The 17,780-nt window shown below is 33.9% G+C and overlaps 1 protein-coding gene across 1 annotated transcript in view; it reads left to right on the top strand.

The window, feature by feature from the left end:
• The first annotated feature begins 982 nt into the window (after positions 1-982).
• Positions 983-17,780, top strand: part of Corin (corin) — an 89,980-nt gene continuing 73,182 nt past the window's right edge. Inside the window, exons 1-2 of the mRNA XM_053752947.2 lie at positions 983-1,125; positions 11,464-11,571. Of these exons, the coding sequence (XP_053608922.1) occupies positions 11,556-11,571 (16 nt within the window). The 5' untranslated portion in view covers positions 983-1,125; positions 11,464-11,555. The remainder of the gene's footprint in view (positions 1,126-11,463; positions 11,572-17,780) is intronic.

Here is a 17,780-nt window from a genome sequence, read left to right as displayed (position 1 = left end):
TTTGTCCTGATATATATTTATTTTATTTATATATTTATTAGTTCTTAAAAGTATTCCGTGGCCTTTACTCACAAAGCAGGCACAATTCAGGAGTCCAAGCTAATAATAAAGTTTCGACAACCCCAGTACAATTTTATTGATATTTTTATGAAAGAAAAAGTTTTGATTTGTAATTTTCTCTGTAGTTGTAAAATAGTTGAGCGTCCTTTGCTTATTCGCTTTGCTATATCTCATCTGTAGCCTTGGGATTTATTATCAATACATATGTATGGTAATATAATAATAAGCTCTTTAGGTCTCTAATTAAGCAGACACTGTTTTTAGAATAATTGTTATTGGACATCACGTCGGAAACGGTGATTTTGTTTATTACCATTTTAACACAAATGGTATGAACAGATAGATTCTGAATCCATACTTCCATTTCCATAATGTTTATAGTAATAATATTATAAAGAGAAATATTTGTATTTTTATTTTATTTGTAAATGAATAAACTCAAAAATGTACTGGACCGATTTTTATGAAATTTAGAGATAGATGAACTACTTTTTATGGTTTTATCCGAGCAAAGCCGGAACGGCCTGCTCGGAGTGCCACATTGGTATGAGATATTTCTTAATTTTTATTTTGTTTTACAATTCATATCAATTTTACAACGACATTACTTACATAGCCAGTGAATATTCGTATGAAAATTATGATTAGTGAATTTACAGGAGATCAATCAAAAGGGATCTGCAAGAATCGTACCAAGTGGAAATCTATATTTTAAGGAATATTAATATGGGTTACAATAAGATGGTTAGTCGAAACTAAATCATCGATTACATACATCACAGTTTCAGAACAGCGGTTAAAATTTCTACTAATTACACAAAGGGATTAAACTCTTTCGCAAAAATCCGTCGGCGGGTAACCTGGGAGGCGTCGGGGCGGGGGAGGGGGACGCGGGGCTCGCCCAGACGACCGCCTACGCGCGTTTGAGCGGACGTGTTTACATCGGCCCCGCGTCGCCCGCCGCCACTGCCTCGCCCGCTGCAGGGCCGCGCGCCCGGCGCGCTCAGCGCGTTCCAAAATTCAAATTTTATTATTTTTTTTTCTAGTCAACCTGACGTCGAATGGGTAAGTTGACAGTTCGTTTTTTCGGCTTGCTTGTGTTTTTTTTTAACTCATTTATGAGGCTTTGGCGTGAAATGTTATTATTTGATTTTGTCGCTTTTACTATGCGATTAGTTGCTTTTTGAATATTTTGCGAGAACCTTTATTCACTAGTTTTGTGTCTTTGTTGTTCTTATTATTTTTATTTGAAAACTTGTGTGTAGCGTAACCTATAACAAATATTATTGAAATTATTTATTGCAAAATATGATTACATTATCAACCCGGTACGTACCATTTATTAAAATTTTTATAGGGTTAAAAAGTAGTCGTTTATTTGTAAGTATTTTTTTCAAATCTTGTACAGCCTATAGTCGTTAAAATGTTTACTTTTTCGTCATAACTTATTAAATACCTACCTACATACAATATAGTTTACCTAATTTTTTATTTTAATACATTTTATTTATTTATTCATTACAAATAATTTCTTTTATAAGCTTATTGAACATAAAATGAATACCTATCTAATTTTATGCAATGTGATTTAAAGTATTTTTTTAAAAGTTGAATAAATTTTGGATAAGTCTATTAACAAAAGACTAGAGCAAAAGCCGAGAGAGTTGCTAGTATTTAATACATTGACAGACAAACAATCAAAGAAGCAAACTCGATATAAAGAATAGTTTAAACAGGAAAAAAGAACGGTGCCATGAAGTAATTTTTCTAAATACCCAATCAACATTTTCCCGCGGCTCAAGCGACATCTTAAACGAAAATTCCTAAGGCGTTATTGATTCCATTATCAGAAAAGAAATAAAAAATATATTATCGCTAAGATCGCCAGTTTGCAATTTGTCTCTGGCTTGGCAGAAAAATTATGATATTTGCCGAATGTACAGTTAGCTACAGGTAAAAAGTTATTTAAAAATATATTTTTTTAAACTAAACTTTACCTATCTCATTTTTATCTTTGCGTGTTCTCGGTTGTATTCGGGGCTGTAAAGCGTAAGAGTAAAGCCCGGGATCAGCGTCAAAAGAACTATTTTAAAATATTGAAAATTCTACTTTGATTTTAGTACCAGCCTGAAGTCGACCCTCCTCGGGAGAGCTATTACTACCTATCAGCAATGATTGTAAATTATAGCTGAATCTTCAAAATATAAGGGTTTTTTACGCTGATCCCGAGCTTCAGGGTATCACAACCCTCATCACGTAACCATGAACAAGAGAGAGGCTTAAACGCTGTAAACTGTACCAAAAGGAAGGTAATCTCTAAAACTTTCCTTAATAAGGAACTCGTAAAGTAAATTGAGGAGGTATAAAAAATCTGCCGTTTTACGAAATGTAATTTCGGATTATAATTTCCGTAAAACATGGCCCTTTACCTGGGTCATGCGAAAAGTAAATAGTATTTTCTTTTATTTAGATATAGCACCTATTACGTCTTTATATCACTTACGGGATAGACAGAGCCAAGAGGCCACGCACGCTCCAGTTTTGTGTTAAGTTTGTATTAGTAAAATGTTTGTTGGGTATGTGTATGCAAAAAACTTACTCTAATCAAATAGTTGTTTAAACTCGAAAGCCACGGTTTCTGTATAGCGAACCACTTCCAGTCAGGTGGGCCAAGAGCCTGTCTGCCTGATTAACAGTAAAAAAAAAATTATGTGTCTAGTTTCTGAATAAATGATTTTTACACCATAACTCATATAAAGCCTTCACTTTCTGTTAAATGAGTTTGGAAAGTGACAAAAACGTCGTCGCGTTCATTTATCACCAATATGGCGGCGATGAGTCGCGGTATCTACTCTCGAACGGCTATGAATAAAAAATTGGTTCTTCTGTAGAAATAGTTGGTAAAATATGAAACGTGGTACAGCAACGTGGTACCAATTGAAACGTGGTACAGGTAGAAATCATAGAGACTGGTACATGTATTTAATTCAAGAATAGCGTAATAAGTATATAGCACAGTCCTTAATCAGGTTTACATAAATCATTTAATTCTTAAATATTCTTTGATTTCATTATTAAATTTAAACACATTTATTATATTTTTTTTTTACACAAATGGTAAATGTCAAATTTAATTTAATTTCAATTTCATTTCATTTCAATAAAATTGTATACGTAAATAAATATAATACCTACACTTTATTATGAAAGTGTTAAATTCGATTTAAATTTATAAAAATAAATACCAAATTGACATAAAGCTAACTGGATTTTAATATTAACTTATGACAAGAATATAAATGCTTTCTTTATATAAGAATTGATAAATATTTTTTATATTTGTATGCCATCACAGGTTGAATGATTGGATCTAAATGAAGACTATTTGTACCCAATGAAAATAAAGATATTCTTATTCTTTAGAACAGTTAATTGTGAGGGTGAGGGATGACAGCCAGGTCGGTAACAAAATTACTTACACGTAATAAACACGGTAAGGTAATTAAGGTAATCAAAGTGTTTCTAATCTTTTATAATAACAATTTACCAAACAAATCCCCACAATGTAAATAATCAAATCAAGGAATTACAAGAGAGACGGCAAAATATTACGCCCATTTTCCAGAGTAACAGAGCGAGAAAAACATATATTTCACGGTGCCCACTTGATGACGAAGTCCTGCGATTTATTCTGTTAAGCAAATCCCGTGGAATTGTTTTCCGTTGGTAAACCGGACCCAATGTCAAACGTCGAAGCTCAACCTTACTCTATCGACATAAAGTTTCTTTTAAAATATCTAAATCACGTCTCCTCGATGAGCATTTACTTTTTAAATGAGTATTTTGTTAAACAACAGCTATCTTGGAATAGAAGAGATTAAAATCCGCGATTATTTGAGAAGTCATTTATCATTTTATTTTCAAAGTGGGATTTTTATTTAAAATTGTAACTTAGTAGAATTATAAATAAACTCGATAAAATGTTGAAAAGAATTTGGACTTTTTAAATTTTAATCCATATTTCCTCCTTTTATAAAAAACTAAAAAAATATTTTTTATTTAGAGTAATAGGTGTTTTAAAGAAAAATGCTTTCTTTTCGCTAAGATATTACTCTATTGTGACGTCACTTTAAAGTTTGGAGCGTTTGGACGAGTACAAAAATGTGTGATTTTATTTTTGTCAGTATCTTTGAAAGTATTATCATTATCACGGTAAACTTTTCTCTTGTTTTTAATAATATAAAGGCCTTCGAATAGTCACAAAAATAAAAAAATATAACTTTGAATATAATAACGAGATGAAAATTTTATGGAAGAAATGAGTTAAAGAAGCATGTCTAACAAATCCACTTAAAAATTTATAGTCTACCCTATTACGTTAACAAATGTTGGGTCCTTATGTACAGCCAACACATATCTAACTATACCATCTAACAATCATACTAACACAAGTGGGTTAGATTTAATTGCCCTCGACTGTACTTCACATCACACCGTAATAATCAGCAATGAAAAGTTTGAAGAGGTACAAGAATTTCAATGCCATTCAAGTTTATCATATCTCCCACTATATCTACGCGAAACAGGTATGATAAATATGTACAAATTATGTACATGTATCACTGAGGTACACTATGTGTCCAGAAAAGATATAAAAAAATGACAACAAAATCCGTTTCGTTCTTAGACCTTCATGAAATACATTAGAAAGGTTTACGGTGCTTCCAGTTTTGTTTCTTTCTCTTTCTTATTCTACTCGAAAGAGCAAGATGGGAAGCTCGCCCGCGACCCCCAAATTAGGTCAAGTTCAGGCAACATCTGTAGAATTTAGGCTTTGGACACACTTTCTTGGCTTCTGAGTTAGATAACAATTACAGCGAAATTTAATAAGCGTGTTAATTTGATTGATTCTATAATAAGACGAAACATAAGTACATTTACGGCATAACATAAGTTACCATTTTAGATGTGATGTACTTAGTACTAATAGTAGTAGAAACAAATAAACTTAAAATAAGTAAACTTGGAAATATATTTCAATAATAACATGTCCATACATAATTCATAGTAAATAAATCTCCACAACTGAATTTATAACTGGGAAAGGACGCATACGCGTATGCAGTATGTGTTGGTTGAGACCAAAGATTTAACAAGTACTAAAGGTCGAGGATAGTTGGTAGTAAAGTGAGAACCAGCTCTAAAATACGCTTTTCTCATATTCACCGGGAATCTAATTTTATTAATATGCGAAAGTTGAGAAGGAGGACAAATGTGTGTATGTATGTTAAAATTTGTACATGGGTAGAATATAATCTGGAATAGTATATAGGTTACTATTTATCCCGAAATAACCACGGGAGCGAAGCCCCGGGCCGCAGCAATATAAATTTAACTGCATCAAATACTTCTGCCGGTATGGACTTATGACAAAATGAACGTTTTTACATTGCTGTCGTATATAAAATGAATACCAAACATTTCTGTTTACTGTATCTTTGTGTTTTCTATAAAGTTATATTAAACAAAACAAACTTTTTTTATAATAGAAGACAAACCCATGTCCGCAGCCTTACGGTCGTTAGTAGGCGAAGTTAACCAATAAATATTGGCTTGTTGGCTGTGTCCCACCTCGCAGAAGTTTCTGTAATTGATGACACGTATCAAGCTATTCGTTTCGATTAGGTGAGGCCTATTAGTCTACTTACGAAGTTTTTGAGGTTCTAGTAATGATTCGAAAATTGGCAGACGATTAACCAAAATACATCAAAATATCAAGTGAAAGTTTTTTGAAAAAACTATTGATTATTCCTAAGATTACCTACTATAAATTCACAAAAGCTTCCTCTTTATAACATATAATGACAATATTGATTGACGCTGAGTTCGACATTCGGAGTAAACTGGTTGGATTTCCAATCAATGGAAGTTGGTACAGATGTGGTTAAACAAATCCGTCTTGTATATAACAAAGGCATTAGACCGAACCTTTCACCGGAATCTTCTGGTGTAGTTCCTATCTTGTTTACAGGATGTTACAGATTATGAACATTAATTGCCCATACGTTACTAGTTAAGAGAATTATACGTACTTGTTGTCAAGTTAATTGAATTATTTACCAGAAGATCCTGGAGTCCCGCAAGGCTATTTTACTACGAATAATTCTGTTATTGGTGTAATTATTTTCCTCTTGGTCAGATTCTTTATCATCATAATTATGTGGAATGAAATGTGTACTTTCTTGGTATCACTATAGAACTGGTTTGCTTATTATGTTCTTCATCTAGGTGTGTACCTAGCTGATATAATCATCGATGAGAGATCCGGTTTATTGACGATGTTATTTTTCTACGGAAGCAATGGAATTCCAGCAAGTTGAAAGAAAGAATTCAAGTATTCAGGAAATTTTATTCGATTAAAACAACTAAATACACGATCAGATTGAATGAAAATTCATACAAAATGAGTAGTATTCAAACTTAGGACCTTTTAGTTCACATGCGAGTGACAAGTGACTGATATCATCAATTTTATGATGCACTTTTAATAAACACCTTACTTTTAAACCAAGATTACTTAAAAACATTTGGCACAGATCAGGAAGGTTATGAAGAAATACTTATTGTTCTTTTATAGGTGTAATCTGCGGTGATTCAAATCGATTGCGTAACGTGTAATGGATTCGAACGTGGCCCGGATAGGTTTCTGCATCAACTAACTTTTATTGTTTTCCCGAAAAACGTTAGAAAAGAAATCTGGAATTGATCGTTTTTGCTTGGGGTTCAAGAAAAGAAGCCAAAGTTTTGGTCATAAATAGGCAGATTGTAGCAATGAGATTTTGAAACTACGATAATAGTAGTCAGTATTACAGAATTGTAGATTGCAGTTATGAATTTATTTTGAACGATAAGATTGACTGTGATCTTATGCGCGGCTATTTTTTGACCAGTTCTTTGGAAGTCAGTAGTAGACTAAGCCTCAATTAAAGTTTTGATATCAATAAGTGATGTTTCATCCTAAGTTATATTAAGAATTATAAATTGCGATTAGCTACGACTCATACAAAAGAATATATATCCTATCTATCGATATATATTATCTGTGGTTCAGTTCGACGCACCTGCCCGACTGAACAATAATCCTTCTGTTACTACATACTATGTCTATTATGTAATGGCATAATGCGAATGTGATGTCGGGATTTAGGTATTAGGGGTTTACTCGACATGTTAATTGTATGTTTATAGAATGAATATAAATTGTTTAATGAAATATCAATTACATTAATTTTATTCTTAGGCAATGTGTACAAAAATGTAATTATATCTAAGTCTACCGCCGATTTTCAAAGCATATAGCATAGATTAGAAAAAAGTCGAAAAATTGATCCCAGATGTTTTTGCAGTCGTTAAATCTCACCCACGGGGTGGGTAACGGCTCATGCTCCTTATCCATTCAATAGAAAGGCCTGTGAGTAGCAGAGAAGAAGTTTAAATAGCTAATGATGATGATGACGGGGCATATGTAGATAATCATCCAAAACCCAGGTTAATCTAAAAAATATAATTTTTCCATCTTGATCTGACCAGGAATCGATCCTGGACCTCCAGTGTAGCGGTCCGGCATGATGACCGTTATGCTACAGAGGTCGTTGATCACTTCGTATGTGTATTGTCTACGATAGCATGTCTACCACTAGCCATTTCGATTCTATAAGTCATTACAATCCTTATCTATCTTATTGTTATACTATACAATTACATTTGTAATCGCACGGTATATCCGTAATCTGAGATTACTGTGATTGGATTACATGAAGCTTTGTGTATTGTGCTCACCTCAGATTAATTGTCACATAGTATATAATATATTGTCATGTAATTTTGAAACAGACGACGGGTTAGTTGGCAATTGGTACTTGACACATAAGAGCATGTTCCTAATCACATAAGTGTCTCCATTTTATGTTGCGACTAATTTCAACAACATATTTTTACCAAACTTTCGTTCAACATGCAATGTGTGTATGAATATCTATGCTCGGGTGGAATTTAGCAACTCAGTTGTGAAGCATATATCTTCAACAGATTGAGTTGCAATTTCATTTACACGTTTAGTTTAGGTGACAATATATGATTTGATGGTGCACTCAGGATTGGCTTCTGACATGGTAACTTCTCAACGGTATCCTGCACAAACATGATTTTTTTATGTTGAATACGATCTGATGACAAGAAAAGGTAAAGTAAGTTAAGGAGAAAAGGCTGCGGTGAAGTTTGTTGCGCCGCTTCTTCTTCACCTGCGCTTTGGAAGCCGGCAGTAGACTTGGTTTAAGTAATTTTTTTGACGTCAATAAGTGATGTATATCATCCTAAATTGAATAAAGAATTTTGAATTTGAATTTAAGTCAAAAATTAATGTTACAGGAAAACTATTTTTAAATATGACATTTTGTATTGTTATCACATTACTACACGTGATTTTTACTTTTACTTTTATGTCCACTCGGACATTATGTAAAAATGGATTCGCGCGGTTCGAGAAAATATTTTATCAGCTTCAAATTGCTCTCGGTTGTAATAAATCAGTTTTATGGTCGAACCCAGGTGTATGAGCACACACATGGATGTTTTCATTAATTCTTCAATGAATAAATGCCATTTTTTTATTTCTTTCTTTACTAGGTACCAGATTTTAAATTAAATAAGTTATTTTTGGTACATGCCCACTGTGATTAAGGCATGTGATCGAAGGGCTCCAGGTTCGAATCCTAGTCGTGCCACATGAGTTTGTATACCAGTCTAATTCATATTTAGGAGTTTTCACCACTTTCTTCTGGTGAAGAAAACATTGCGATGAAACGTGCATATTGGTTGACAGTTCAGTGTTTACAACTAGATAGGAAAGTCATGCCTTTAAGCGAAGAATAGAATTTGACACCAGTGTAAGCAATAACATATTCCCTAAGATTTAAATCCATTCGTCCATTTCCATTGGCTGCGGTTTTTACTTTCCATCAGGTAATCTGCATACTCATTTTCCCACAATACTACAAAAATAAAAATATTGAGGGTACACAGTACTACCACTTTTATAAGTTACACCGATGTACCTGCGCAGAATTAATTTTCTTTCATCTGCGCCAATCGCTATTGGCTAATGCGTACGCGCCATGTCTGGAGTTGCCCTCAAGTGTATTATTGTACAATTATTATGAGCGAGATAGCACGACTCCTGTTGTTTTTGGATTAAAAATCTTATGTAGTAGCAATAAGTTTGTTATTTCACTAATTCGGTCAGAGTTGGCGGTCGGTTGTACTGTTCTGCGCCGTCGAACAATGCCGAGGTTACTTATAAACGTGGTAGTACTGAACCATATGTTACAACGTGGAATGGCGTTGCAAGTATTAATGGATTTTCAATCATCGACTCCATCAGAGATTCCATTACTCTGTTGACATCCTTTTAATTAGTAAAATGCAAAATCGCCGACGCTCTTATAATTGACAATGGCGAATTGTACAGTTAATGCATTTATGGTCGTCTATATAGCAATTTGAATGAAACAAGTTGTGTGGTCGTTACTGGCATTAAATAATATTTTTGATAGATAATGTTACACAAGTACTTTTATTCAAAATCCATCTATTCATCTTAAGGCACTATCTAGCCGCACACTAGTGCCACCGTCACATTTTAATCAATTTCTTTTATTTCTTGCCATACGATATGACACAAATGATCTTGATGAATGGAACTATAGTAGACAAACAGGATAACAATTTAGAAAATATTACAGTTTTCTATTACAAAATGTAGTCACAGTTGACTAAATCGAAAACGGTAACCACTAAAATCTGTGTAGTCTACGTTTAGTATTTTTTTATTATCGATGTTGTCTTTCCTGGGCAATGCTATGATTAAATGATATTTTATTTAATCATAGCATTGCCCAGGAAAGACAGAAGAGTATGCGCAGTCTAAACATTAACAAATTTTATTAAATTTGTTAATGTTTAGACTGCGCGTACTCTTCTCATAATTTTCACAAGCCGATGCCCTCGCGTTGGCAAAAACCGGAGAGTATTTGGAATCGTTTCACGGCGAGTCGCAGGAAATGAATTTCAGAGGCGTCGGCAAACACGACCGAACGTTTTTTCGTCAATTTATTATTTTGTATTCGTTTTATGTTGGTGCAAAATTTTAACAGGTTTTTCTCTGTGTAATAATATTCATTTCTGCTATTTTTAATAGGTGTTTTTAATTTTTAACTTTATTTTAATGGTTTGCTATTGTACGAGTTAATACTCGTATAATAGCAAACCATTATATGATATATTTTAATATTGCAGTAATTAAGATGATTTTCACCGTATCTAAATGCATTCGTGTCAGTGCAAATTTCAGGTACATGATTGCATCTTTTGTCTTATAAGTGAAAATGTGGATCAATTTTTCAAATGTATTATTTCCAACTTCCTTATTTAAGAGAAAACAATTACGGATAGGATATTTAGGGATTTACTCTGTAAATTTTGATAGAGCAAGCTAATGGCGTCGCGGCGACTGTCCGTGGAAATAATCTGGCTTTGAGATTAGCCTTCGCTTTTTAGGCTTCGGCACCCAAATATTAGAAACAGAACTGATATAAAATTACTCATTTATCTGTTTGTCTGTCCATTATTTATGATACATACCTACTATGTTATGATTTTTGACGAAGTAAAAAACGAGTACATGTAGTATTGTACAAAAAAACTATGATAAAGTATGCTAATTATGTATGCTTTATTTTAATTAAAAAAATATATAAAATTTCACATTTTTGGATAGGTACGTACGTAGTTAATTTACTTTTTGTATGGCGACCGATGTAATCGCGGTGATGGTTATAGCAAGGACATGTTCTAAAAGAAGCCGAAGTATACGTGCTTCGTTTCAATAGCTTGTTTGTGAGCCTCAGCGTCCAAGCACCGTGTTTAACTTGGAGAGTTGGAGACGATATTGCTCGCGACCCACATCTCAAGTGGCCATTTATTGAAAAGCCATCGTCTTTTACGTTTATTGCAACTGCGGTGCAGAGAATTGTATCCGTTTTTCTGTCGTCAACCATCAATACTCCATCGGGTCTTTTCAACTTTTGTGAATTGAATACATAACTAGTTACGTTATATTTTATCGATATTTAGCATGAAACTTTATAATTTAATATTGATATTCTATCATCATAATCACATAAAGTTAGACGTGTATTATAAATGTTATAGAGTTAATCAAGGAACTTAAATATTATATAGCTATTTACAAAAAAAAATGATAATGAAAAATACTTTATACTTTGGCAGCTTATGTTTGGCAGCTTTGTAAACTTATTAATAAACAAACAATTAATATTGTTACAGGTAATCGCTTCAACTCCAGTTGACTGGGAAGCCTGCAACTGCTGATATAACTTCAAAATAAATGAGCGGCGGCGACGCGCCCCCCATACATCATGGCCTCTTTCAAAGGTAAGTCTTCTGCTTTTGAAAGTAATATTATACTGTAAAAAATAAGTCTTACAATATTTTCAGTAATATAGCAGATATTAGAGGTTGTGTATACAGTCGCCAATCAAGCACTTTTTATATAGACGTTGAAAGGTATATCATCTAAATAAAAATAATGTTCAAAAATGTTCACATGTAATAGTGATAACTGGATAAAATTGATTAAATTTGATATCCTAATATCAAAAATAAGCAAAAATGAAAAGGATCAGATAAGAAATTGTCGTTAATAAGCACTTGCGTAATGGTAACAGCAGCAATGGGATGAGACGTAACTCTTCTCACACATCGAGCCTCCTTGTAACGCATACATGCGCGAGTATTTAGTGAATGTCACATTCATCGTCTGTAAATTGGATGATATTTGCCCGGGCCCGAATCCTGGCTGCTTAATTCATTATTACACATCCCTATTTATAATCCTCACGTTGTAGGCTATTCAAGTAACGCGGCTTTGTGTCGACTGACGCGTGGATAATTTGAAAGTGTTTTGTCACATTTTAATTTTTTTGTAGTTGAAAATGATATTTTGTAGTGGGCAGTAGAGTAGACATTTTCGTTTTAAAGAATATAATGACATAAAAGGAAATAAATCAACGGAGGACCTCAAGAAAACTCATCTCCTATTCATTGTGCTTTAAATTTCACGATAAATTATATGCAACATAATTTAATTTGCTGTATTCACGATAGCTGATTAATTTAACAATTTACGGCTGATGAGCTGGAACCACCTGGGAACCGGTACCGTGATCGATTGAGACAAGGTTGTCTGTTTGCATTTTGTATATTGATTAATTCTATATTAGCTATTACCAAAATACGGAATAATTCAACATATTTCTTTCAGAAAGAAATACATGCATATATTAATGACCATCAATTTATTACATGTTATTAAATAACAAATCATGTGTGATATGTATAATAACAAATTCATTTAAATAGATGTTTGATTTAAAGGAACATAATTTCTTACCTGTAACAGTGAGGTATGTTGATTAGTTAAGAGTACCTACTACTCTCTAATGAAAATACTGTGTACATCAGCGTAAGACGTAAAGAGATTAATTAATTCGGTCGAACTGGCATGGTCTCTATAGCTCAGTGGTTAAGAGCATACAGGGGTATGGGTTCGACTTCTCTTTCCAGATTTGTATTATTATTTTCAATATTAAGAAATTTGATATTTTAAGGTACATTTAGATCATTAACTTCTATCCTTTGGATAAGGATAAAACTACTAACACATAGCATAAGTGGTGAACTATAAATCTAGAATTCTAGACTGAAATGAAGCGTATGCATTCCCTAGTGGCTAGACCTTTTCAGCTATATCTGAAAGCGATTCAACTTTCAAAGACTTAGGCTTTAGCCTAAGTCTTTTGTTTCCTAGTAATTTAGAAATATTGTGAACATATCAAAAAATACGAGTCAAAATTAAGAAAGTAGCAAATTTGATGTTTTATTAATAATTCTGTATCAGTATCAGTAAATAACTATTCTGTATCAGTTATGCAAAGCAAAATACTTTTTATGACTAAATTATGCAATAATATCAGTCGCATTTCACACCAACCCGTCAAGGAACAAAATAAATTCAGACAAATTCAGAATTAAACGTAAACATTAGATGTCTGAAGTCACGAGATATCTGGCTTACGTTTATCAGACCGCATTCCAGGTGGCTCAGAAACTTTCCAACTTAGCTTCATTACCATCTTGGAAAGTCGGGAGATGGAAAAACGTCGTCCATTCTAGCTGTAGTTTGTCTTTGCTGTCTCATACTTCGAATTTTTAATGATACTTCATGTTTGCTTTGACAAGTTTCTTTTTTCTTTCGTTTAAAGTTTCAGATTCCAATTTAACTCATGCCTTGTGAATTTGTATATAAAATGTAGGTTGTTATTTGTTTAGTTATATCAATAAATCTCGACCTCACTTTTAGGTCAATTAATTTTCTTGCATAGATGGATTTCGTCTCAAAAATTCCGGTGCAAATCCTACTCTACTATAACATTGCACTAGTCATTTTGGGATTTATTTAGAAATATTATTAATAAAAATTAGAATACTAGAAGAATTACCTACTTATTGGAAACCACTTGATCAATTTTGCAAGAAGGTCATTATGTGTTTCATATTTCTCTTCTCTTTTCTAAGCAATGAAACCCAGGATCTGATAATCATTGTCAAATTTTAACCTGGACTATCATAAACAAGAAATTCATAATCGCGTTATTAACACAGTAAAATTAGTTTCACAATTCGCCGAACATATAGTCTTCCATGATAACCATAATCTGACAACAAACTCTTGCAAAGTACCTACCCTTGGAGCAAATATTTGCCGCAAACATTTGACGAACATCGTTGACTGTTCCCGCCAGAACAAATTTTTAATATCCCGTTAAGTAGCAAAGCTGACTCAAAGTTTTTCAAACTTCTCCCCTCTCCGCCATGTTTTGTAATCTTTATTATCTGCATCGAGTGTTTTGTTTCTACCTAATAATATTGAAACACGGCGTACAGAAGCAGCAACTTCAAAAGAAATGTAAGGCATAGTGTACGTATATATTATACACAACGAGATAGCATCGTTCTGTCAGCATATAACGTTATGTCTTATCTCATCCATTGTCATAACCGTTCCCCACACTGAAGTAAATATTTTTGAATTGAAATGAAAACCCAATGTGTATAAAAAAGAAAATTTTGATCTAACCGAAGTTAATTTAGGGTAAGGATATTTATATTTACGTAGAGCGCCATCAACTCTGCCTCGATATTCAAATATGCGACCTATTCGACCGTAAACATCTGCACGAACCCTTTTAGAGGCAAATCATGAAGCCAAAAGGTTTATTTTTTATGCTTTTTGACCCAAAAGATCCATATTCATGCGGCTACATGGATAAGCAATGATACAGGACTTGTACAAATGACATTGCTTTTATCTCCATTCGTTTCGATTGTGTTGGCTTCCAAACCGATGTTAGATTCGTTTCGATTATGTACTTTTGCCAAAAATGGAATAAATTATAAAAATCTCTTACAGATCTCAAAAAGTGTGAGTTCTTTATCGAGTAATTTCACCGGGCAATGCTATTTTTCTATGTTCTTTAGAAGAGTGGCCGAATATGATAAACATGGTTTATTATTATCTCTTTTGTGTATATTTACTTATTGACTTTGAATTTTAATAATAAATATTTGCCGATATTTTCAAATCATACACATTCAACATTTGACTCTAGCATCGTCAAACAAATTCAAATTAAGTAATTATAAACAAGATATTTCACATGTTAGGGTTCCAATTTCATACGAAACTGTATCCACGCATTTAACATTTCTTCGAAACTCGCCCAAAAATCGAATAACAAACAAGCATCCTTAAATTTCAAAACATATAATGATAGTTGGTAAAACGTAAGCGTAAGGAAATACACGTCCCAGTATCTTATAAACTTGAATACCAGCTACCGGTACGTGTACATGCTAGCTGTTTTCCCGTTTTACTTGCAGGCGTGTCTTGCCTTGCCCCATTGCTCAGTTGCATTGCGACGAAGCAGCACGTTGTAGCTTCGTTGTTTTCCATAGGTTTTGACACTGACGTGCATTGATGTACGTCGAAACTTCATAAAATTTCTACGTTGATCTGTTTACGAACGTCAAAACGACGAAGCGCTACTGAGCAATGACATGGCTCCAATTCTCTTGCGAACGATGAAAACGCATTCCACTCGAAATGAACCGAAGCGATGTTCGCGCCTTGCCGAAGTTCATGACCACACTTGAGATACTAGTAGATGTTTGAGTTGGAACAAACAACAGTAATTAAGGACTGACTAATGGCTCCCTCTCCCGGCACAGAGCAACGTCTGTGCAGACCAAGGATTTATTTATTTGTGGAGAATAAACAATTTGAAGTCAATCGAAAATGAACTGATAATATGTCGTTGTGGAGAAAAATAAAATGATTATTATGTTTCTCCAATTAAATTCACGGCACTAAGTCCGGTCCTTTGAGAAGCTTGCGTGGGGATACAGATCCAATACCTAGAGGCCCTTTGGAGAGTTTTGATGTTGTGTAGGTCTCCCGCCAATTATTATTATTAATCTGGATGTTGACTCTGTGTCACACAGATTTTTTCTTCGCTGTCACACTATCTCGTTCTGAAATCTGATGCATCTAGATAATACTTTAAGAAGTGTTTGACCTTGTAGTATTGCCGTTCATCATCATCAACAACAAGGTGTAATGCCAAGAAGAAAATTAAATTATTGAAAACTAACTTTGCCTAGCCTGTGTCACTCTCCACTCTTCTAACTATATATCTGCACACAAAAAATATTGCTCCGTTTTAATATGAATGAAGGATAAATGAACACAATTTCGCATTCATTAATATGAAGCTTCAATACTAATCAGTTTTTTCTCTTTGCTCACGGACATTGCAAGACGACTTTCTCCACAAGGAATTTTCTAACTACACTACAGCTGAGACTCTGTAAACGTATCTACTCCACACTCCGACCGAGTATTTATATGAGGGTAGAGACGTTCAATATTTACTTTGAAAACATCTCAACCGGACAATCAAAGTGAATCAAGTACACCTGAAAAATGTATGGAGGGTAGTACTACTTTTTAGTAGACAACAGTGAAATGAATCAAATGAAACACTTTTATCAAATGGAAGCGACAATTAGTGTAAATTCACATAAAAAAAAACATATATTATTGCCGTAATATTAGATCTGATGTCCCCTTTTTAAATTTGCCGGACTTCAAAGCATCACGGCCACGAATGAAACCGGGAAACATAAGGATGAAATACCGACAGTTGAGCGAATGAACGATTGAGACACAACACACGTAAAGTTAGTATATAATAAATGTTATACTTTAATTAGGTGATAAATATTAGTATAACGATGCTACTTATTTTAAAAGAAATAACTTCGAGTAGTGAGGTGGAGGACATTAAAATGGAACTGGGCGGGGCACCTGGCTAGAAGGAATGAAGCTGTAACTGAGTGGTACCCCAGAACTGGAAAACGGAGCGTAGGACATCCGGAAGTTAGATGGGTCGATGATGTTTTAAATTGCTGGCAACAACTAGATGAGGATGGCCCAAAATAGAGATGGTTGGTGTAGAGAAGAATGCCTATGCCCAGTGGGTCACGCAGATGATGATGATAATGACAGAGGTGGTACTTTGATTAGATACTATATACATGGAATTGTTACTAAGTTGTGTATTAAAACTAACTTAATACGTTTTGTAAAAGCCCAGGACACAGATAATTTAATACTAAACCACTCCGGGCAGCACGTACATCGAATAGAGTACCTATCGGTCCAAGGTTATCTCCCGGACGGACGGACGTGACCAAAAATTCCCGATGTTCATAATGAGGTTAGAAAAACCCAGCCAATTTTCTTGCCTCTTAATCAAGGGCACTTGATGGAAGGCTGTATTATGATACTGGCTTTGAATTTCTGGAGGAAAAATATAGTTAATTATGTTATCATGTTTATACTTAATATCTGACTAAAATGGTGAATGTGTTTATTGGTAATATAGTTTCTTGGGAATATTCTCGGTAAAAAAGGCATATTAATTGAGATTCATACACAAAATCTTACAATGTTCTCTTTCGCGATTCTTTTCCTATATATTTTCGCAATAAAGAGTTCACAAACCAACAAATTAAAATAACAATATTAGAATCGAAACGTGAGGTAGATTTGTTGATTCCTGATTGATCTAATGAAAAAGTAATAGGTTATCGGCTAAAAGACGAAAGGAGATAAAATAATCACCAAATTGGCATAATCTCGACAGATTTCTGATTGAGAGTAGATACTATAAATATACTAGGACAAATTACACAAATTGAGCTAGCCCCAAAGTAAGTTCGAGACTTGTGTTATGGGATACTAACTCAACGATACTATATTTTATAATAAATACATATATAGATGAACATCCAAGACCCGGGCCAATCAGAAAAAGATCATTTTCCATCATGACCCGACCGGGGATCGAACCCGGGACCTCTCGGTTCAGTGGCAAGAATCTTACCACTGCGCCACCGAGGTCGTCAAAGAGATACTATAATGTCTGGGCTGGGACATTGTTTCGATTCCCGCTCGATCC

This window comes from Plodia interpunctella, chromosome 2 (genome assembly GCF_027563975.2).
Source record: "Plodia interpunctella isolate USDA-ARS_2022_Savannah chromosome 2, ilPloInte3.2, whole genome shotgun sequence".
Classification (NCBI taxonomy): domain Eukaryota; kingdom Metazoa; phylum Arthropoda; class Insecta; order Lepidoptera; family Pyralidae; genus Plodia; species Plodia interpunctella.
This window is presented reverse-complemented; position numbering and strand designations above follow the sequence as displayed.